Here is a 24740-nt window from a genome sequence, read left to right as displayed (position 1 = left end):
GCACGATGCTTTGCAAATCAAACTAAACAAATATTGGCATCATTTCCAAACCAACATTGCGCAAATGTCTTCAAAACGGAACAGTCTCTGTGGGCTTTTCCAAATACAAAAGACTGAGCAACACACTAGACGCCACTGACATTCTTGGCATCAGAGATCTTTTCCCATTCCTCTTGCGGCCAATCAGTGGCAGCCTCTGTGCGTGTGTGTATGTTTGTGTGTATGGGTGGGTCTGTGTGTTTGTATGCGTTTGTGCATGCGCGAGGTTGTAAGTGTACACAAGTGTCAGGAGAGTTCTGTGCATGTGCGTATGTGTGTGTGTTGGGGGAGGCCGAGGGGGGTTGGGGAGGGGGGGGGGCGAGAGCCGAGGGGGGGGTAGAGGATGAGGTATGTGTGTGTATGCATGCCTACACTGTGGATGCAACGGCATATTGGAACGTGCGGGTGTACATATGTATCTCTCTTTGCGGCTATATGTGGGGGTGGGGCATATGGGCGTTATGATGTGTGTGTGCTTGGAAAAGTAAGTGTGCCTCTGTATGTGTGTGTGCCGTGGAAGCTGCGATACGTAGCCTAGAAACGAGTGTGTGGAGGGGGGTAGAGGGGGTGCAGGGTAATGTGTGTGTGTGTGTGTGTGTGTGTGTTGGGGCTCATGTACGTTTATGTGTATTTGACTGTGCTTTCATATCTGTGAAACTGCATGTTTGGTGCATATCTGTTATGCATATGTGTGTGTATGTGTGAATGTGTGTCTGCTTTTTTTTTTAATTTATTTTTTTTATTTAATTATCTATTTATTTATTTATTTTCATTATTTTATTTTATTTTTAAAATTTGTTTTTTTCTCAAGGCCTGACAAAGCGCGTTGGGTTACGCTGCTGGTTAGGCATCTGCTTGGCAGATGTGGTGTAGCGTATATGGATTTGTCCGAACGCAGTGACGCCCCTTGAGCTACTGATACTGAAACTGAAACATTGTGATTTATTTGTACTTTTTTTTCTGTGTTCTGTCCAAACCTTGGAGACGAACGACTGAAAAAAACTGAGGCAAATTAGCCCCTGTCACATATATACTTTTAAACTAATGACAATGTGCTAAAGTGTCGCAAATCTCTTATTAGTTTATGTTGTTTCAGTTCTGTTTTTTGTTTGTTTGTTTGTTTGTTTGTTTTTGGTTTGTGTGTTGTGTTTGTTTGTTTGCTTTTGTTGTCGTTTTTGTTTGTTTGTGTGTTTGTTTTTCTGTTCCATTTCATCTATTTGCACCATTTTGTTCTGATTTGTACCTGCTGTGTCACCAGAGCTTTTCAGCTTATGGCATTAAACATTTCAGTGTTCTGTGTGTGTGTGTGTGTGTGTGTGTGTGTGTGTGTGTGTGTGTGTGTGTGTGTGAATAAAAATTTTGTTGAAAGATGCATCTGTATTTTTATGGCCCAGAAACATGATAAAAACTCAGTGGCAGGCATCAAATATTTTTCTTGTTTGTTTCTTTTTTTAACAATCTGTTGTCAATAGATGTATTGGGTCATCACGGCCAACGAACATAAAACTTATCGGAGATGGACTTGCATGTGCATGATGAGTATATCTTCTTCTTTTTTTCATTGTTTTTCTCATGCCATTGACTTCTTGACCAGAACCTCCCGCCCCACACTTTATAGAGCTCAGGGAAGAATTTCACGAGGGGGTCAAGTCACTTGAAGGTCTAAAGAAGACAGCATGACTTGAAGATTGAAAGGGGATGCGTAAATCGCGTACATTCTTGAAACGTCGTCAGAGTTATTTCCCTTCGCAATACACTGCCGGCATGGAGTCGGACACAGTAGTCAAAGCGGAACCAAACCAGGAGCATTCTGCAATTACAGAGAATGGAATCACAATTAAAAAGTCCAGCGATACGAGCGTCGGAAAGTACAACCCAAAGTTGGCTGTTCTCAGGTGAGGAGGACAACCTGAACATTCCTTTTTCTGCTGCTCTGCTCTTCACCCAGTCACTGTCGACACAAGCGCAGAAAACTGAATATGAAATTATTAAAAATTTTACTTTTTATTTTATAACCTCACTTCATTAGTGAAAACCACACTTCGACAGGTCTGCATATAAGCCAGCTTTTATTTGTTTATATATTTTTAGTCAGCTTAATACTAGTTTCGGTATGCTAATTTTGCTTTCATGATTTTTTTCAGTGGGCTGAGTGTCAGTCTGTCACTTTTGTTAACTCTTAACTTACTGTTTTTGGGGGGTGGGGGTGGAGTCAATACAGGCTCTGTTTCACTCTGTGCTCATCCGTGACTTGTTTGCAATTATGGTGGTGGTGGTGGTGTGTGTGTACATACATGTATACATGTGCACGTGCACGTGTGTGTGGCTCTGTGTGTGTGTGTGTGTGTGTTGTTGTTGTTGTTGTTTTATCTTCAGTTCAGAACTGTTTGCTTACGTTTATTGCTTATTCTAGATTCTAGAAAAAAAAACCAAAACAGTCTGGCAACCTTACACTGGTCAAAACCCTGTAACAAAGTAAACTTGTAGAAGCCTGGGCATATCTGGGGGCATTTCTCTTTTCTTTCTTTTTGTGCCTAGGCTTCAGCTCATAGGTTCAGAGATTTTTGGAGCAAGTTGGCAGAATGGTCAAGATGCTTATCTGCCAATATAGTGTCCGTGATGGTCTGAGTTTGAATCCTGCTTTCGCCCTTTCTCCCCAGTTTGACTTCAGAATCAGACTGAGCACCCGGTCAGTCAAATGAGACGATAAAGTGAGGTCCTGTGTGCAGCATGCACTTAGCTCTCTGTAAAAGAACCCACAGCAATAAAAGTGATGTCCTCTAGCAAATTTCCCTAAAAAGAAATCTCCTTTGATAGGTACACAAATACATATATATGCACGCACTCAAGGCAATACAAGCGCATTGAGTTATACTGCTGTCAGGCATCTGCATAGCAGATATGCTGTCATGGATTTTTTTTTTTTCGTCCGAACACAGTGACTCTTCTTAAATTAAAAAAAAGTTCTTTGAGAAACTGAAACTTGAGACTTTTGCATATGCAACCTTTTTTAATCCCACCATTCAGGTTGCCACAGTCTGCTTTCAGGGACATTCAGGGGCATAATTTTCAGTGCTAAGAAATTTTGTATTCTGTGTATCAAGGACAGTATATCACTGTGTTTGCATACATATGCAGGCAACCAGGAGCAGGAGACTAACTACCAAAGTATCTAGGAAAGGAGTAAAAAGGGTACAAATGATTTCTTCATGACATCATTCATTTCAGAGAGCTCGTCCTGGCAACTGTTGATTCCTGTGCCAAGGAGCACACTACGAAACAGTCAGCTCTGATGAGCAGTGAGGATGGCAAGCGTCAGTTCTTTGCCTGTGATCTGATTGCTCAGTCAGGTAAAACAGCACTCAGTGTTTGGAATGATACTGTATATGTGTTTTGTACATTGCCTGCATTTCTGTGTTCGTTACTGTTGTCAAATGTTTTGCTGCTGAGTTTTTTAAGATTTGCTGGTGTTTTTTGTTTTTTTTGTTGTTGTTGTTGTTTTTTTATCAGAGTAGGCAGACTACATACACATGCGTACACACCTGTGTCTGCTCATAGATCCAGGGCTGGTAATGACATAGCCCCTTCAGGATGGGAAGGCCATTGCTGTCCTGTGCCTGTACCTTACGGTGCCATTGCTGTCCTGTGCCTGTACCTTACGGTGCCCTTGCTGTCCTGTGCCTGTACCTTATGGTGCCATTGCTGTCCTGTGCCTGTACCTTATGGTGCCCTTGCTGTCCTGTGCCTGTACCTTATGGTGCCATTGCTGTCCTGTACCTGTACCTTGCGGTGCCATTGCTGTCCTGTACCTGTACCTTATGGTGCCCTTGCTGTCCTGTGCCTGTACCTTATGGTGCCCTTGCTGTCCTGTGCCTGTACCTTATGGTGCCATTGCTGTCCTGTGCCTGTACCTTATGGTGCCCTTGCTGTCCTGTACCTGTACCTTACGATGCCCTTGCTGTCCTGTGCCTGTACCTTATGGTGCCATTGCTGTCCTGTGCCTGTACCTTATGGTGCCATTGCTGTCCTGTGCCCGTACCTTATGGTGCCATTGCTGTCCTGTGCCTGTACCTTTATGGTGCCATTGCTGTCCTGTACCTGTACCTTATGGTGCCATTGCTGTCCTGTGCCCGTACCTTATGGTGCCCTTGCTGTCCTGTGCCTGTACCTTATGGTGCCATGCCTGGGCCCGTACCTTATGGTGCCATTGCTGTCCTGTGACCGTACCTTACTGGTGCCATTGCTGTCCTGTACCTGTACCTTACGATGCCGTGCCCTTGCTGTCCTGTGCCTGTACCTTATGGTGCCCTTGCTGTCCTGTGCCTGTACCTTATGGTGCCCTTGCTGTCCTGTGCCCATACCTTATGGTGCCATTGCTGTCCTGTGCCCATACCTTATGGTGCCATTGCTGTCCTGTACCTGTACCTTACGATGCCCTTGCTGTCCTGTGCCTGTACCTTATGGTGCCATTGCTGTCCTGTGCCTGTACCTTACGGTGCCCTTGCTGTCCTGTGCCTGTACCTTATGGTGCCATTGCTGTCCTGTGCCTGTACCTTGCGGTGCCATTGCTGTCCTGTGCCTGTACCTTATGGTGCCATTGCTGTCCTGTGCCTGTACCTTATGGTGCCCTTGCTGTCCTGTGCCTGTACCTTATGGTGCCATTGCTGTCCTGTGCCCGTACCTTATGGTGCCATTGCTGTCCTGTACCTGTACCTTATGGTGCCCTTGCTGTCCTGTGCCTGTACCTTATGGTGCCCTTGCTGTCCTGTGCCTGTACCTTATGGTGCCCTTGCTGTCCTGTGCCTGTACCTTACGGTGCCATTGCTGTCCTGTACCTGTACCTTACGGTGCCCTTGCTGTCCTGTGCCTGTACCTTATGGTGCCCTTGCTGTCCTGTGCCTGTACCTTATGGTGCCATTGCTGTCCTGTGCCTGTACCTTATGGTGCCATTGCTGTCCTGTACCATTTTTGTCCTGTGCCATTGCCATCCTGTTACATTGCTGTTTGTGCCATTGCTGTCCTGTGCCAGGACCTTGTGGTGCCATTGCTGTCCTGTACCATTTTTGTCCTGTGCCATTGCCATCCTGTTGCATTGCTGTTTGTGCCATTGCTGTCCTGGGCCATTGCCATCTTGTGTCATTACCTTATAGTGCCATTGCTGCCATGTGCGGTTGACAGCCTGTGCCATTACTGTAGTGTGCCATTGCCGCCCTTTGCGATTGCTGTCTTCTCCTTTGGGATTTTTTTTTCTGAGGAGTGTTGTGCCTTTTTTTTTTCTTTTTTTTTCTTTTTTCTTTGTATCTTGTTTTGAAAGAACAGAGATGGGCTTTGTTGTGTTTTGGTGCTTTTTGAGGAGTGCATTTTTTTGGTTTTATTTTTGATAGAACTTTATGGGGAAGGTGGTTTTTTGGGGGTTTTCTAAAAAAATTTTTTATAGAACTTTGATGGGCTTGAAGGTGTTTTTTTGATGTTTTTTTTTTGGGGGGGTGTGTGGTACAGTTTTGTCTTGTGTTGATAAAAAGAAAGAGATGTATTTGCAGTGACTTAACTATGAACAGCTTTTTATTCAAATTTAGAAGAGGAAATTTTCTGACAAATCCAAAATCAGTCATAGAGTGTGATCATTCAGAAAGCACGGTCAGTCAGAAAGCACAGTTAGTCAGAGAAAGCACAGTCAGTCAGTCAGAAAGCACAGTCAGTCCATCATACGGTCAGAAAGTACACATACAGTCAGAAAGCACAGTCAAGGCGGTCAGAAAGCACACAGTCGATCGGAAAGCACAGGCGGTCAGTCAGAAAGCACTCAGATTCAGGCGGTGCTTTCTGATGTTCTCTTCCTTCTTCACTCGGGGATTGAACAGCTGACTGTACTGACCAACTGGCTGGCTGTTCGGCTGACTGCTCTTCTGATTGACCCATGCTCACTCTCTGACGGGACTGACCTTTGCTTTCTGATGGCGCACTCCCCTCGACCTTTGATCTTTGACCCCAGGCATGGCTGGTCTGCAGTGGAAGAAACACGCTGGTGACAGGATCCACGTCACCTTGGCTGAGCAGAGAGAACTGACATTGCTGCAGGGCAACGCCCAGGCCAACGGTTTCACCCTCACCTCTTTGCCGCTGAGCCCAGAGCGCCCGGCAAGCATGCTGCTGCCAGAGCAGGGCTCAGCAGAGCTTCATCTGGCGCAGTGCGACCCCCTGGTGCTGATGCAGCTGGAGTCTTTCGATTTTGTGTGAGTGGGGTAGCGTGCTTGGCTCCCAGCCACCGTTATTAAAAAAGAGGGAAACTTCTTTTCTTTTCTTCCTTTTTTCTTTTTTTGTAACCAGTGGCTCATTAATCAGTCTTCTGTGCTGTAAGTCTTGAAACATGAGCAAAGCAAGAAGCATGTTTTTAGCTTCTCTGAAGATAGATATAGATTAGTTTATTCTCACAATGTAGATGTTGGTTCATTCATAATCACCTGTTCTGTGAAAGTTAGGGTATAGACAGATTTATTAATTTTCACAGAGAGAAGAAATGGGTTACTTTGTGATCATCTGTTCTGTAAAACTTGGGATTTGGACAGATTGATTTATTTACACAGAGAGAGAAATTGGTGACTTTGAGGTCACCTGTTCTGTTAAACTTGAGGTTAGGACAGATTCATTTATTTTCACAGAGAGAAGAAATGGGTTTACTCAGTGATCACTTGTTTTGTAAAACTTGGGGTTTGGACAGACTGTGTGATTTATTTTCTAAGAGAGCAGAAATGGGTTACTTTGTGATCGCCTGTTCTGTTAAACTTAATCTATTCTCACAGAAATCAGAGATGGGTTTAGTTGTGAACTCCTGTGGGGTTTAGACAGAACAGATAGATTTGCTCACACAGAAATCAGAGGTGGGTTTAGTTGCAAACTCCTGTGGCGTTTAGACAGAACAGATTGATTTGCTCACACAGAAATCAGAGGTGGGTATAGTTGTTAACTCGTGTGGGGTTTAGATAGAACAGATTGATTTGCTCACACAGAAATCAGAGATGGGTATAGTTGCAAACTCCTGTGGCATTTAGACAGAACAGATTGATTTGCTCACACAGAAATCAGAGGTGGGTTTAGTTGCGAACTCCTGTGGCATTTAGACAGAACAGATTGATTTGCTCACACAGAAATCAGAGGTGGGTTTAGTTGCGAACTCCTGTGGCGTTTAGACAGAACAGATTGATTAGCTCACACAGAAATCAGAGATGGGATTGCTAGTGATCACTTGTGACCATAAACCTGGGGCCCATGTGGGGTTGTTTCGGCAGGTACGTGGACCCACACAAGAACCCAGCCCCCTATTTGAGCTCCCTTTTCCGCACGGTGCGGAACGGTGGGGTGGTGTGTGTGGTGGTGCCGGACACCATGCACTTTGCACGCTCTCCCCATGTGGTGCGGCGCACCTATGGCGCCCACTGCATGAAAACAGAGTACCTGAAGGAGCTGGCAGTTCGCATCATACTGGCCACGCTGGCAGCGTAAGTGCTGGGGTGAGGTGGTATTCAGTGGAATGTTGATCGTTGTGTGTTGTTGGTCAGGTAGTATTCAGTGGAATACGGATTATTGTGTGTTGTTGATCAGGTAGTTAGTATTCAGTGGAATACAGATTATTGTGTGTCGTTGATCAGGTGGTATTCAGTGGAATATGGAACGTTGTGTGTTGTTGGTTAGATGGTTGTCGGTAGAGTATGGATCGTTGTGTGTTGTTGTTGGTCAGGCAGTTGTCAGTAGAGTATGGATCGTTGTGTGTTGTTGCTTAGGTAGTGGTCAGGTAGATATAAATGACACTGTGTGTGTGTGTTAGTGAGTGAGTGAGTGTAAGAATGTGTCTATGAATGCGAGCGTGCACATGCACAGATAAAGGGAAACAACTTTTCCACAGTTGCATATTTGTTTCTGTGTTTGTTTCGTGACCTGAATTCTTGTGACACAAATGACCTTGTTGTTTTTTGGGTTTTTTGATTTGTTTTTTAAAGGTAGCTCTTGATGACAAGTGTAACACCAACAAGAGCTGTTGCTGTCTGGTATGCCTTTGAAAGATGAATATATTTTTTTAATCTTTTCTGTCGCCAGGGAAACAAGGCAAAAATTGAATTGTGGGAAATCTGTTCTTTTGCAATAAAGCTGCAAAGTGCAACAAAGAAGAGATGTAGCAGTGTAGGAAAATCTATGGTGTTGCAGGGGATTGCAACCAAGCAAAGCTGTACAAACGTAGGAAACCTTTGATTTTGCAGGGAAGCAGCAAGAAAGCAAAACTCTAACAGTGCTGGAAACAAGTGATGTTGTGTTGCAGTGAAACAGCGAAGTGAATAGCAATGATGATAATGATAAGTTTGTTTATACAGTGTCTGATCAAATGGTTTTGCTCAAAGCGCCTTACAATATACCACAGTTCCAGCAAAGAAAACCAGTTATACAGTGTCTGATCAGATGGTTTTGCTCAAAGCGCCGTACAATATACCACAGTTCCAACAAAGCAAAACCATAACAATGTAGGAGACAGAAACAAAGCAAAAGCGTAACATTGTAACAAAACCCTTTGATGTTGCAGTCAGACCGTAACAAATCAAAAGTGTAACAGTGAAAGAAAAACCTGTGACATTGCAGAGAAGCAGCAAAGTGCAAGAAAGCAAAAGCATAAGAAAAACCTTTGAACTTGCAGTTTTTCTTCTTCTTCTGCTTTCGTGGGCTGCAACTCCCACGTTCACTCGTAGATATGCGAGTGGGCTTTTACGTGTATGACCGTTTTTAACCTGACATGAAGGCAGCCATACTCCGCTTTTGGTGGTGTGCATGCTGGGTATGTTCTTGTTTTCATAACCCACCAGAACGCTCACATGGATTACAGGATCTTTAACGTGCGTATTTGATCTTCTGCTTGCGTATGCACATGAAGGGGGTTCAGACACTGGCAGGTCTGCACATATGTTGACCTGGGAGATCGTAAAAATCTCCACCCTTTACCCACCAGGCGCCGCCGTCACAGTGATTCAAACCCGGGACCCTCAGATTGAAAGTCCAATGCTGCATTGAGACAGCAACAAAGCAAAAGCGTGAGAAAAACCTTTGACGTCGCAGTGAGACAGCAACACAGCAGAATGGTTAGAAGAGCCTTTGACGTTGCAGGGAAGCAGCGAAGTGCAACAAGGCACTGACGGTGCTGTACGCAGTGTCGCTGGAAGACTTCCTCCTGGTGGCAGTGCGCGTGGCCAGAGGACCCCGACTGGCGGACACAATGCTGCAGCACAGCATCGGCCATCTGCTGCACTGCCGCATCTGCGAGGAGCGGGGCTTCTGCCGTTTTTCCATGGCCCCTGAAGGTGTGTGTAATGACTGTGGGGAGGGGTGGACAGGTTGGAAAGAGAGGGGGGTGAGTGTGGGGGCGGAGGGAAAAGAATGTGTGTAATGGTAGGTGTGGACTGCTTCAAGGCGGTGGGTTGTTTCGTGATAATGTGAACCCCTAGAAGTAATCCAGACAAAGGGGTGAGAGGAATGTTACGTGTTTTGATAGATTGACTGATTCAGGTTGTGTTGTGGTAATGTGAGCCCTAAAACTAATCTGACAGACACAACAGCTGAGTGGTTAAAACGTTGGACCTTCACTCGGAGGGTATGGGGTTCAAAACCCAGTCACAGCGCCTTGTGGGTAAAGAGTGGAGATTTTTTCGATCTCCCAGGTCACGTGTGTAGACCTGCTAGTGCCTGAACCCCCCTTCATGTGTATCAACAATGAAGATCAACTATGTTGAAGATCCTGTGATCCATGTCAGCATTCTGTGGATTATGGAAACAAGATCATACCACCAGCCGCCGTGGTGAAGTGGTTAGCATCGCGGACTGACGGCTGGAAGGACGCGGGTTCGAATCCCAGCGGAGGTGGGTTTTTCGGCCCGTGGCCGGCTCCTACCCAGAGTTGAGTGTGCTTAAATGGGGAGACTGGGACCACACAGTCGAGTGTCATCCACTTCAAGGATGCGTCTTTGGGTGTGTTGCTCAAATTACCTGACCAACACTGCAAGTGTCTGTATCTCTCGGGCCTGGTTAACGCCGGGATATCATTATGACAGGAAGCGTAGAGTACAGCCTTGTCACGCAGTCCCAAACCAAAGTGGACCTCCATAGCAACATCGTCATCATCATCGTCATCCTCCTCCTCCTTCATCGTCATCAGTAGAAACAAAATAGTCTCAAAGTCTGTGGCCTTTCATGCCCTGCTCTCATGGTGACCTCAGTTTCGATACCCCTCCACTTCCATGCTAGGGGTGAGTCCTGTAAATGTCGTCAGTGTCGGCAGATTCATGGAGGGCTGTTGTTTGAGGGACGTGGTGGCGGTCTCCACTCTGGGAGGGACGCTCACTCAGTCTGGCTCCGCGACTAAGCCATTATTGTCATTAGTTGGGGGCTTAGTAGGTGGTGTCCTAAGTACGTTAAAACAGAACAGGCACCACTGAACACCACCGAAGTGACTCAGCAGCAGTGCAGGGTCTCCTCTGGTGTGTGGCCTCCTGCGACCTAACATCAATGGTTCCCTGTGGACTGCCGACGCTGGAACTACGACGGACAAACCCAGGTGTGGCCATGTATGGGGGAATCTAAATGAGCGGCGTGGGAGTAATGCCATTGAAACGGTGCAGATGATGGGGCGGCAAAACAAAACAAAAAAAAAAGATCATACCCGGCATGCACCCTCCTGAAAACGGATTATGATTGCCCACATGGCAAGGGTAAAAAAATGGTCATACCTGTAAAAAACCCATCCATGTATGCACACAAGTGAATGTTTGAGTCACAGCCCACAAAAGAAGAAGAAAAAATCATCTGAACAAAGGAGTTTGGAGATTGCCATTTCAGAGATTTCTGGACAAAGAAGTCTGATGGATATGGGAGAGAGGAATGTGTATTGACAGGTGTACTGCTTCAGTGTGGGAGGGTGGAGATTTAATGAAGGGAGTAATGGTGGTGTAGACAAGTGGACCGTGGGTATGTGAACAAGAAAAATGAAACTGACGTGAAGAAAACTGTTAAAAGGAATGGTTGGTTGGTTACTCATTGTTTTCAGAAAACTGATGTGTCTACTGTTCAGCCAGCTCCCTGCTGATGAAGAATGGCAGTTGTTTGTTTTGGTTAGGATCAGCTGCTGAGAATGGGGTGGGAGGCAGGAGGGGGGGTATGGTGGAGGCTGAAAAAGTGTGAGGGCGGTGACTGTAGACACAGCAGAGTCGCAGGAATGAAGGAAGGAATGCGATAGTGACAAGTGATGGATGAAGAATGAACAGCTCATTCCTGTGACAGGTGACGGATGTAGAGTTTGAACAGTTCATTCCAGTGACAGGTGACGGATGTAGAGTTTGAACAGTTCATTCCAGTGACAGGTGACGGATGAAGAATGAACAGTTCATTCCAGTGACAAGTGACGGATGAAGAACGAACAGTTCATTCCAGTGACAAGTGATGGATGAAGAATGAACAGTTCATTCCAGTGACAAGTGACGGATGAAGAATGAACAGTTCATTCCAGTGACAAGTGATGGATGAAGAATGAACAGTTCATTCCAGTGACAAGTGACGGATGAAGAATGAACAGTTCATTCCAGTGACAAGTGATGGATGAAGAATGAACAGTTCATTCCTGTGACAATTTGACGGATGAAGAATGAACAGCTCATTCCTGTGACAAGTGATGGATGAAGAATGAACAGCTCATTCCTGTGACAAGTGATGGATGAAGAATGAACAGCTCATTCCTGTGACAAGTGATAGATGAAGAATGAACAGCTCATTCCTGTGACAGGTGACAGATGAAGAATGAACAGTTCATTCCAGTGACAGGTGACAGATGAAGAATGAACAGTTCATTCCAGTGACAGTGACGGATGTAGAGTTTGAACAGTTCGTTCCAGTGATAATGATGGATGTTGAGTTTGAACAGTTCGTTCCAGTGATAATGATGGATGTAGAGTTTGAACAGTTCATTCCAGTGACAGTGACGGATGTAGAGTTTGAACAGTTCATTCCAGTGACAGGTGACAGATGAAGAATGAACAGTTCATTCCAGTGACAGTGACGGATGTAGAGTTTGAACAGTTCATTCCAGTGACAGGTGACGGATGAAGAATGAACAGTTCATTCCAGTGACAAGTGATGGATGAAGAATGAACAGCTCATTCCTGTGACAGGTGATGGATGAAGAACGAACAGCTCATTCCTGTGACAAGTGATGGATGCAGAGTTTGAACAGTTCATTCCAGGGACAATGATTGATGTAGAGTTTGAACGGTTCATTTCAGTGACAGTTTATGGATGCAGATTTTTAACAGTCCATTCCAGTGACAATGATGGATGTTGAGTAGAGTTTGCACAGTTCATTTCAGTCACAGGTGACAGATGTAGAGTTTGCACAGTTCATTTCAGTCACAGGTGACAGATGTAGAGTTTGAACAGTTCATTCCAATGATAATGATGGATGTAGAGTTTGAACAGTTCATTTCAGTGACAGGTGACGGATGTAGAGTTTGAACAGTTCATTCCAGTGACAGTGACGGATGTAGAGTTTGAACAGTTCATTCCAGTGACAGGTGACAGATGAAGAATGAACAGTTCATTCCAGTGACAGGTGACGGATGTAGAGTTTGAACAGTTCATTCCAGTGACAGGTGATGATGTAGAGTTTGAACAGTTCATTCCAGTGACAGTGATTGATGAAGACTTTGAACAGTTCATTCCAGTGACAGTGACGGATGTAGAGTTTGAACAGTTCATTCCAGTGACAGTGACGGATGTAGAGTTTGAACAGCTCATTCCAGTGACAGGTGATGGATGTAGAGTTTGAACAGTTCGTTCCAGTGATAATGATGGATGTAGAGTTTGAACAGTTCGTTCCAATGACAATGATGGATGTAGAGTTTGAACAGTTCGTTCCAATGACAATGATGGATGTAGAGTTTGAACAGTTCATTCCAATGATAATGATGGATGTAGAGTTTGAACAGTTCATTCCAATGACAATGATGGATGTAGAGTTTGAACAGTTCATTCCAATGATAATGATGGATGTAGAGTTTGAACAGTTCATTTCAGTGACAGGTGACAGATGTAGAGTTTGAACAGTTCGTTCCAATGACAATGAGTTATGTAGAGTTTGAACAGTTCATTCCAGTGACAATGATTGATGAAGAGTTTGAACAGTTCTTTCCAGTGATAATGATGGATGTAGAGTTTGAACAGTTCATTCCAGTGATAATGATGGATGTAGAGTTTGAACAGTTCATTCCAGTGATAATGATGGATGTAGAGTTTGAACAGTTCATTCCAGTGACAATGATTGATGAAGAGTTTGAACAGTTCATTCCAGTGACAATGATTGATGAAGAGTTTGAACAGTTCTTTCCAGTGATAATGATGGATGTAGAGTTTGAACAGTTCATTCCAGTGATAATGATGGATGTAGAGTTTGAACAGTTCATTCCAGTGATAATGATGGATGTAGAGTTTGAACAGTTCGTTCCAGTGAAAGGTGATGGAGGAAGAGTTAACAGTTCATTCCAGTGACAATGATGAATGAAGAGCGTTTGTTCATATGTGTGTGTGTGTGTATGTGTGTGTGTGTGTGTGGAGGGCAGCTGCTGTGTACATATGTGTGTTAAAACGTATGTATGCATTGTGTATGTGTGTGATTAGTTTGTTAGTCACATTTTGGTGTGTGTATGTGACATTGATGTAATGTGTTTTGTGAACAAAAGTGTTTTGTAAAGCACCCCGATCAGATTTCTGGATAGTGTGCTATACAAGTATCCATGATTGCTATACAAATATCCATTATTATTATTAAGAGTTTGAACAGTTCGTTCCAGTGAGAGGTAATGGTTTGGGGTCCGTCACCACCAACACGTTGTGTTGCATGTCAACAGAGGACCCGTACGCTGTGATCACCTGTGATTGTCGGAGAAAGGTGCCGGGTAAAACGGGCGTCATCCTGGGTCCTTTGTGGTGAGTACAATTGTTGCAGGGCTGCTCTTGCATGCACTGAGGCGCAGACACTCACGCACACATATAACATTGTGCACACACACACACACACACACACACATGCGTGCACACACATACAGACATACACAACTCACACACACACACCTGCATGCACACACACATACTTGCATGTGTACACACAAACACACACACACACACACATACGTACAAAATTGCACACTAAATCCCATTGATAAATTTCTCTCTCTCTCTCTCTCTCTCTCTCTCTCTCTCTCTCTCTCTCACATTAGGTTTTTAGAATACAGAATGTTTAAAACTTCTAATAAGATGGAATCTTATGTTTTGATTGATATGAACAGATATGTCAGAAGTTTTAAGAATGTTTTATGTTATTTATGCAGTGCAGCTGAAGGAAAGAAATCCATAGTGTGTTTTGTTGCCCTGTTCCACATGACCTGAGGATAAAAGTGATTGAACATAAGTACTATTTTAAAATCCATGTCTTTTCAGACTTGATTTAATGGCACATAAAAAAGAAAATGTCCAAACTAATGAGGCTTTATTTTGTCTACAGTGAACTTTGACTACTTTATATTAGTACAACTTGGGACATATTCTGTAATTCATATGGTTCGTTTGCACTACTCCTGTTTACATTTGTTAAGAATCTATTCTCATATACGTACGATTTTGTTTACAATTATGTCATACCCCTTTCTGAAAGGGGGTGTGGCCTTATCTGAGTAACGTATTCACATCTGCATTCACTCTCTCTCATACACATGTCTCCTCATAACCCCCCCCACACACACACACATGCAGATCCAGTCCGCCCTCACCCCAACCCCTTACCCCTCAACCCTTCATTTTAATGTCTGATATCAAAGTGGAAGGACATGAAACTGAAGTTATTTAAAGTAACTTATACATTCACACACACATCATGACTTTGTCACCATAAAGACAAGTGTGTTGACATTCATTTGAACCGGAGACAGGCAGCACAACAGCAAAATAAATAAAGCACTGGGTGTTCTTAATCTAAAAAGGTCAAGGTTCGATCCTGGTTTCGGCACCTGGCAGGTTAAAGGTGGAAGTTTTTCCGATCGCCCAAGTCGGCGTATGTATCAATTGCTAGCGCCTTGATCCCTTTCATGCAGAAGAAAGACGCATGTTAAGGACCCCGTGATCTAAGTTGTTGTTCGGTTGGTTATGGAAACAAGAACATACCCAGCATACACACACCCCAAATCGGAAGTGTGGTTGCCTGCATGACAGGATATAAACTGTGGTACATTTAGAAACCCACTGCAGAAAGGAATGAAGTTGAACACTGCTCAGCTGTTTTATGATGAGCTCTTTTTTCTGCTGTATTGGTTTACAACTCTTGGTGGAGACTGGTGTGTCAGCTTAAGTTGATTGTCTAGTTATTGTTTACTTGTGTTTCGTTTCAAAATAAAAGTGCTCCCAATCAGCTCGGCCATTTAGTTCAAACTTCTGTGTTGTTGGACATTTAGAGCAATGTAAATGTAGAATTTTGTTGAAGATATTGTTTTTTGTGGACCAAAACATGGCTCCAAAGATGAACTTTCAAAAATATTCAGCAGAAAATAAAAGGTATTACAGAAGAGCACTGGGCATTTTTCAGTGCGAAGTTAGTTTCTATGGACCTGTTACATTTTTCAGGAGAGACTTGGTTTTATCCATTTCTCTAAGCTGGCGTCTGTTTGCATTGTAGCTTTCTTCAAATCGCCATGCAGGCAACAATTGTTGATTTAAAAGATTGCATCTTTTTTCCCCCTTCGCCCCCCACCGCCCCCGCCTCCCCAACAGGAAAGGCAGTCTGTACGAGTTCTCCTGCCTGAGCAGCCTTGCGGCGTCTGGCCACGCCCTGAAGCTGTCGCCTTCCTTCTTCTCCCTCCTGCAGCGGGTAATGGAGGACTGCTTGTGTGATGCCCCCCCTTCCCTCCACACCCTGCGACAGGGACTCTCTCACCACGACCACCTCCCTCTCTCTGGCACCGGTGACGTGGGAGACACAGTTGCCGACCCCACCCAGACCTGCACAGACAGGAGCGGCAGAGGTCAGGAGAACGGCGATGGCGGGGGTGGTGATCAGACACAGCGGGACAGGGCAGTGACTTGTGACCCAGAAAAGTGTGAGACTTCTTTGCCCAAGGACGCCGGCAACGCAGGTGTTGCTGTTTTGGATGACGACGGTCAGTGCCCCACAAGAGAGCCTTTGAAGGACGTACCAGTGGCCGACACAGCTGCTGGAGAACCTCGCGGTTTGAAGAGACCGGCGCCGGTGGCGGGCGCTGAGGAGTCGAAACTCCCACAGAAGAGGTCAAAGGGCACCACCGACCCTGCCCCATGTTTCTTTTACAACATGCACAGCAAGCGCCTTGGCACAAATCGTCTGCCAAAGTAAGTGAGAGGGGTTTTTATTTTATTTTCCTTTCGTGTAATCACCTTGGATTAATCTGAGGCTGTTCGTGTGATGACTTGAATCATCAGTTTCCAGCTGGCGAAGAAATGGTTCCCATGAAGCAACCTGAACACTGACCGCATTGATTTTTTGTTTATTTTAACCTGTCAGAATCCATTCGTATTTTGTGTAATTTAATTTACTGGCATAAAAAAACAACTCCTCCTCCATCCACCCCCCTGACCCCCCCCCCCACCCCCACGCCCCCCCCCCTAAAAAAAAGGAGTTTTTAAGAAGATGTGTTTAATGAATGATGACTTGAGTTTTCAAGGCCATTTTCAAAGGCAGGCCACAGACTGACACACTGGGTGTGCTTGCTGGAGCATGAGCGGTCTTTGTGCGTGTGCATGCATAACATTAACAGAGTAGGTCCAGCGAATGACTGGGCCCCGCTCAGCTGTTGTCCACCAGCCAGCCATCATGATGAACCTACCACTCAGAGCGCAGGGCTGGCACTACCGGTGTCACATCAGCTTGCGATTTTTGCCTGTGTGTGAAGGACATCATCAATACACTTGTGTAGTTTGTCTCTGTGTGAACGGTGTCATCAGTGACCGTGTGACCTCATAAAAAAAGAGCATGGCTGGCTGTACAGCAGGGTAAAAATGGTCATGCACATAAAAGCCCGCTTGTACATGCATGCGAGTGAACGTGGGAGTCAGCCCTCAAATGAAGAAGTGAGCTTATGCGGTTTGCCTGTGTGTTAAAGGCATTATCAGCACACGTGTGTATGTGTTTGTATGACATTTGGCTGTGTGTGCAAAGGTATAAGTACATTTGTGTATGTATTTTTTATGACACTTGCCAGTGTGTGAAAGACATTATCAGTACATTTGTATATGTGTGTTTCTATGATGTTTGCCTTTGTGAATGAAAGGCATTATCAGTACATTTGTATATGTGTGTTTCTGTGACATTTGCCCGTGTGAATGAAAGGCATTATCAGTACATTTGTTATCAGTACATTTGTGTGTGCGTGTTTCTATGATATTGGCCTGTGTGTGTAAAGGTATTATCAATACATTTGTGTATGTGTATTTTTGGTGAGATTTGCCTGCGTGTGTAAAGGTATTATCAATACATTTGTGCATGCGTATTTTTGGTGAGATTTGCCTGCGTGTGTAAAGGTATTATCAATACATTTGTGCATGTGTATTTTTGGTGAGATTTGCCTGCGTGTGTAAAGGTATTATCAATACATTTGTGCATGTGTATTTTTGGTGAGATTTGCCTGCGTGTGTAAAGGTAGATGACTCAGTGCATGAGTGCATTTGTGTGTGTGTCTCCAGGCATCATGCCATTGTTGAGAGGCTGCGTGCCCACGGATACAGAAGCTGCAGGACTCACTTTGAGAAGTACGCCATTCGCACCGATGCAGACCTGAAAACGTTGACAGCTCTTCTTGGCACCAGTGAAAATAAAGTGCTGTATGTCAAGGGCAGCGAGCAGACTGTGAAGACTGAATGATGTTTGTTTTGTTTGTCAGTGTGTGTTGGTTTGTGTGTTTGTGTGTGTGCATGTGTGTGTGAGGACTTCTGAGGTGTTAAACATATAACAACTTGGGGATCCCAGTGACTTTTACTACAGTTCTAGGGGGCCCCAGACTTTCTTCACAGGGTCACTGTAATGTACATTCTAATCGTATCTGCATTGATGCGCGCATACAAAGGCATGCATACCTTCTAGTCGTGTAATGGTCTGGGTTTCGAAGCCAAGAAGTGAAGGGACAGACCTCTTGTTAGCAGTTTGATCCTGACTTCAAAGTGATGCTCTGATGCTTGACTTTCACCGGTCATCATGTGTTCATTTTTGAAATGTTTACATGTCCTAAGGACCTACTTGATAAACATGCAATGCGTCATCCTTTCCATTTTCAAGCATCAGTGATGCACATCAGTGTCTCTGATAGCAACTTCAAGTCTGATCCAACCGTCATCGCCTATGGTGTGCCACAAGGCTCTGTCCTGGGCCCCGTTCTGTTCGTTCTGTACACCGCTCCTCTTTCTGATGTCATTTCTGGTCATTCTGTTCTTCACCACTCTTTTGCTGATAATAAAAAGTCTGCAAAGCCAAACTAAATAGACAGTCTGATTCAGTCAATGCAAGATTGCATTATTTATGTTAAATAATAATGACATTCAACAAAGTTAAATGATGACAAAACTGAAGCTATGATTATTTCCTCTCTAAGAATGTCCACATCTGTTTCTTTCCCTGCCTCTAATGTGGTTGGTGATGCCACAGTTCAGTTTTCTGAATCAGCAAGGAACCTTGGAGTCATTCTTGACTTAAACTTTAGTATGCCTGCTTAGCTAGTCAATCTGATACGCACTTTCAATTTTGAATTAACTCTTTCCGTCAGTACCTTTCTGTTGAAACTACAAAAACTCTTATTTCTGATTTTGTGCTGTCAAGAATCGACTACTGTAATTCTCTTCTCACAGGCTGTCCACTTCAGCTAGTCCAAAAACTTCAAAACAATACTGCCCCACTAAGTGATTCTCAGAGTCCCATGTACTGATCACATTTCTCCCAACCTCCATTCTCTACACAGGCTCCCCATTGAAGCGAGAACTTGATACAAAGTTGTATGTCTCTGCTATTCTGCTTTCCATTCCGCAGGACCTACCTATCTTTCTGACCGTATCAGTGCTTTAGCTCCCTCAAGAATTATCCGCTCTTCCTCTTTCTTTCTTTGTCGCTCCTCATATCTGGAACAGCCTTCCTCATCATATCGGTGCATCCGATTCTGTCCGTGCCTTTTGCTGTTCACTAAAAGCTCATCTTTTTAAACCTATCTATAAGCACTCTCTAACACCATTGTCAGCTCAGTTTGGATGCATGATGAATGAGAGAGGGAGAGTGGGGGGTAGGGGAGGGGAGGTAGCATGGGGGGGGTTGGAGAAAGAGTGATCATGAATGATTCATGTAATTTGTTACTATTTCTTTCGTGTAAAGCGCCCTGAGCTCTTAGAGAGAAAGGGTGCTATATAAATGTACATCATTTATTATTGTTGTTATTATATCAGAAGCCCTCAGTGTGCCATGCATAAAGTACTGAATGTCAATGAAAGTGAAAAAAATGTGTAGACTGGAGTGATTTGTTTGACAGTGTAATTGAGCGTGTATGTGATGCACAAAATGTGGTACAAGTCAAGTGTTTATTTCTGCTGTGCAAAAGTGATCCTTTTTCTCTTTTTTTCTTTTTTGATGATCCATGAAACAGTTAAGACAATTACAAAATTTTAGGACTGAGAACAATGAGTTGGATATTTGTTATGTGTGTACTACTACTAGTGTCCATAATACGTACACATATTTAGACGTGTGTGTGTGTGTGTAGGTATGAGAGAATACATATAAATATGGTATGTGTGTGTATTACAGACGTTTGAGTGTGTGTGTGTTTGGGCATGTGTGTGTCATTGCATGTTTATGTCTGGGTGTGTGAAGGTAAGAGAGAACAGATACATGTCTTGGCATGTGTGTGAGTTTGGGGAGGGGGAAGGAGAGTGGTTGTGTGTGTGAATTCATGCACATCTCGGTAGGAATGTGTGGTAAAGAAAAAAAAACTCTGACTCACTTGCATGCCCATTGTTCCGAAACTTAAGAATTGTTTATTCAAAAACAGATAAGATTATGTTTCTGAGGCATCTATCTCTATTTGTTGAACATATCTTGAACAAGCATTCAGTTCTCCACAAATTTTCTGAATATTTGATGAAGAGCCCAGTTGGCATCTTCCTTTGATCAATTTGTTTTCATTGTTTGAAATAGCACATATTAAGCAGTTTACATCTCTATCTCAGTATCTCTCTCAGTCACACACACACACATACACACACAAACACCCACACACATACACATGCATACACGCGTACATATGCCTATGCATATATGCACACACAATTACATCAACACACACACACACACACACACATGCATGCATGCACACACAACACACGCACACACGCGCGCGCGCATGCGCACACACACACACAGATATACACACATTCTCTCTCTCTCTCTCTCTCTCTCTCTCTCTCTCTCTCTTTCTCTCACTAAATGGATTACTGGATCCCTGTTACATAGTCCATTTGAAATGTTCCTGCAATGTGTCTTGGGTTACAAGCATTATAGCTTTGGTGTTTTTATTGTCTTTGTTGTTTTTGAATTGTTAATTGATGTTATATTTTCATGTTATTTTCATGGGATGTTGATTGAACTGTTCTAACTAGTTCTATTTTTGTATATACCCCATTTACTAATATACGTGTACAGAAACACTCGCACAAACACACATACAAAGCACACCCTCTTGCTAGCATGTACATGCACAAGCACACACTCACATTACTCATCTGATTAAGTCAAAGTGAAAAGATTTTGTTTTAAGGAAAAAAGAGCGTGTGAATTACTGAATGAATACATTCACGTAAGTGTGAATGTTCTTTGATACAACATGTTTTTGCTTTGAATGATGTTAAGATGTAAGTTTGTGTGTGTGTTACATCAACGAATCTATACATATATGAAGAGTTTAGGCTTTGAAATTTTTATTTATTATAATTATTGTTTACATCATTTATCACTAAAGAGATTCTCACTGCAGCAAAAACATATGGGTTGTTTGTTCTTTTAACTAAAGGAGGGAGGGCTGGGAGTGGTTTGACATTAGATCACATTTGAAGTTTTCTGCATTCTTTTATTGTTTGAACACATTGTTCTTCTGTTGCTGGATATTCTTACTTCAGCAGTTACGTGTTTTGTTTGGGAAGTTTGTTTGTGTTTGTTTGTTGTTGTTGTTTTTTTGTTTGTATTAAATTGACAGTCAAATGAGGTCTTGTGTCATTTGGTCATGTGTATGATACGTATGTGTGTGAACTGTAATGTCAATAATTATGTCTGTTGTGGGATTAAGCCTTTCACTTCCGACCATGGATATATCTGTGGTATAGGCCATAGGGGTAACTGCATTATCAACAGTCCAGCTGGTCATTGGCATATATGCTTACCTTCCTTGCAACTGCCTTGATGCACATTCGAAGCAGTATCTCAGCAAGTTATGGCTCAGTTTTTATGCTCTTTCTTGGGGGTGGGGGGTTTGGGGCTTGTAAACATGGCTGCCAGGACAAATGGTATAGAACAGTTGGCTAGAATTTTGTTTGACTTTCACAACGTTGACAATAGCAAAGTTTTACAAAAGTTATCCTGATGATGATTACATGCTACAAGGTACACCAACAGGAAGGGGGGTGGGGTTGTGTTGGAAATGGGTATAGAAAAACCCCAATGGGTATAGAAAAACCCCAATATTTTAGCTCAAAACCGTTATTTGGGGGTTTTCATTTATTATGAAACGCTCCAGATGAAAACTCGAAGACAAAATTTTGTTTACAGTGAGTTTTTGTGTTTTGATATTGTGTGATAGTGTTTGTGGGTGCTTGGGTGGAAGGATGTGTGTTTGCGTGTATATGAGTGTTTATGTACAGTGTTTATGTTTAAAACAACATGATAGTAGGGAAAACAACATAATTGCTCTTCGTTGTTGTGTCTAATATTTTTGCACCATTTCCATCCATGAAATAAACAGACTTGAATTTTCTTCTTTTCTTTCAAAATATTTTGTGTATTCGCCCCCCCCCCCTCCCCTCCCTAAAATTCGAGTTATCTTCCCCTGATTAGGAGTTATCTCATCCTGTCTGCATTGAACTTCATATAATTATTTTCTCCATTCATTTTCCTTCATGAAAACATACACTTTTGAGCATGATTTTTTTTTTTTTAAGAGATTGGTGATTAATTTTTAAAATGCACAAATAGTTCTGGAAGTCAAAGGGAAGGCAGATTGGATTTGTCCGAAACCATTTTAATTAACATGAATAGACTTTTATGAAGAGTAAGAAACAAAAATTGAGCTCTTTTTCCCTGTTTGGTATGTTTTGAAGGCAGAGTGGTGGTGTGTGAGCACAGTTTAGCATCTTTCCACTCTAGGGAAAAAAAAACACCACACAATGGACTGACAACATAGCAGAATGGACATGAAAAACATTTGCAGAGACCTGGGATTTGACACACAACCAACAGACCTGGAGAAATCAAACAACAAACAGTTCCTCAACGGCTCTTCACAGAGATGATGGAGGAGAAGAAGAAGAAGACCACCCTACCGTCAAGGTGGTATTAGAGAAGGTGTGTCCTAGCCAGCCTGTACAATGAAGAGTATTCCTTTCACATTGCCATCCTTCAGACCATTTGCTGGCTTCAGTAGGAGAAGAATGCCCTCTGTCAGCTGTTGTTCATGAGAAAGGGGGAGGGTGGCAGAATGGATAAGACGCTCTTCTACCAATACAGAGTCTGTGAGGGTCTGGGTTTGAATCCTGCTCGACGGGCACAATAGCCGAGTGGTTAAAGCGTTGGACTGTCAATCTGAGGGTCCCGGGTTCGAATCACGGTGATGGCGCCTGGTGGGTAAAGGGTGGAGATTTTTACGATCTCCCAGGTCAACATATGTGCAGACCTGCTAGTGCCTGAACCCCCTTCGTGTGTATATGCAAGCAGAAGATCAAATACGCACGTTAAAGATCCTGTAATCCATGTCAGCGTTAGGTGGGTTATGGAAACAAGAACATACCCAGCATGCACACCCCCGAAAACGGAGTATGGCTGCCTACATGGCGGGGGTAAAAACGGTCATACACGTAAAAGCCCACTCGTGTGCATACGAGTGAACGCAGAAGAAGAAAAGAATCCTGCTCTCTCCCATTTTCCTGGGTTTGACTGGAACATTTAACTGAGCGTCTGGTCATTTGGATGAGACGATAAACTGAGGTTCTGTGTGCAGCACGCACTTGGCACACTGAAAAATAACCTTTGGCAATGAGAATGTTGTCCTCCGGTAAAGAAATCCGCGATAAAGCTACACAAATAGATATGTAAGCACTCGAGGCGTGACTAAACGCTTTGGGTTATGCTGCTTGTCAGGCATCTGCCTTGCAGACGTGGTGTAGCGTATACAGATTTGTCCAAACGTATTTGCACGTCCTCGAGCGAGAATCAGAAACTGAAACACATGAGAAAAGTTAGCTCTGTGGTGAAGTGGTTAGCATCGCAAACTGATGACCGGGAAGATGCAGGTTCGATCCCCATCAGAGGTGGGCTTTTTGGCCTGTGGCTGGCCCCTACCCAGAGCTGAGTGTTGTAATGGGTACTGATGGGAACACTGGGACCACACAGTCAAGAGTCACCCGCTTCACGGATGCATCTTTGGTAGTATTGCTGAGTTTCGCTCACCAATACTGCAGGTTTCTGTATGTCTCACACTGGTTGACACTGAGATTTATAATGAGAGTACAGCCTTGCCTAGTCATGCCAAACCAGAGTGGATCCCCATAGCAGCAAGTTCATCTCCCTCACCAATCATCATCAAAATAAAACGTCCGAAATTCTGGGGCAGAAGAAAAAAGGTCAGCACTATGAGACAGTGTTGCTTCACCTGCCTGGCCGGCAACAGTAATGAATTATTACTACTACTGACGATAATCATCATCATCATCATCGCCGCCACCATCATCATCATCATCATCATCACCACCATCATCATCATCATAAAATGCAGTTATATTGTGCTTACCTTGCAGCTTTCAACAATATATGCGCTATGGATAGGACACACAGTATAATTTTATTTCAAGATACAAAGCTGCTAAAAAACACTCTTTAAAACTGTTCAGGATCCCTCACAATGCCCTCACACTCCCCACTTTGCCCCATCCCACACTCGCACACACACATTGACACACGCACATGCGCGCACACACACACACACATTGACACACGCACACACCACACACACACACACACACACAGATAGTCTGGGATAAGACATTATTTGAACAAATATAACTTTAAAGATTACTTTTGTAAGATTCAATAGTGAAACAATGTCTAATATTTCAGTAATATCTTTAAAGATTTCCAAAACCAAGGTCTGCAATATGCAAATGTTTGGAAACTAAGGGATTAGCGCCTGTGACGCAGGATTTCAAACACGCATGGGTCAGATGAACAATGCAGGCCAGGACAGGGTGGACAGTAAATCTATTCTAGGTCAACAGTTTTTGGGTCAAAGGTGGACAGGGGTTACTGACGTTCAGACTGACCCCTCTGATTCTGGCACCGATGCCAGTGTGTTGATCCATGTGTGTTG

At 43.6% G+C, this 24740-nt stretch overlaps 1 protein-coding gene across 1 annotated transcript; it reads left to right on the top strand.

Annotated features, from left to right (window-relative positions):
* Positions 1 to 1803: 1803 nt before the first annotated feature.
* LOC143301339 (uncharacterized) lies at positions 1804 to 22146 on the top strand. Its single transcript, XM_076615555.1, has 8 exons — positions 1804 to 1934; positions 3268 to 3389; positions 6032 to 6272; positions 7326 to 7535; positions 9184 to 9377; positions 13965 to 14043; positions 15877 to 16470; positions 17821 to 22146. Exons 1-8 carry the CDS (start codon positions 1804 to 1806, stop codon positions 17996 to 17998), a joined length of 1749 nt encoding a protein of 582 aa, XP_076471670.1. The 3' UTR covers positions 17999 to 22146.
* Positions 22147 to 24740: the final 2594 nt, after the last annotated feature.

The sequence above is a fragment of the Babylonia areolata genome, chromosome 27 (genome assembly GCF_041734735.1).
Source record: "Babylonia areolata isolate BAREFJ2019XMU chromosome 27, ASM4173473v1, whole genome shotgun sequence".
NCBI classification, from domain to species: Eukaryota; Metazoa; Mollusca; class Gastropoda; order Neogastropoda; family Buccinidae; genus Babylonia; species Babylonia areolata.
This window is presented reverse-complemented; position numbering and strand designations above follow the sequence as displayed.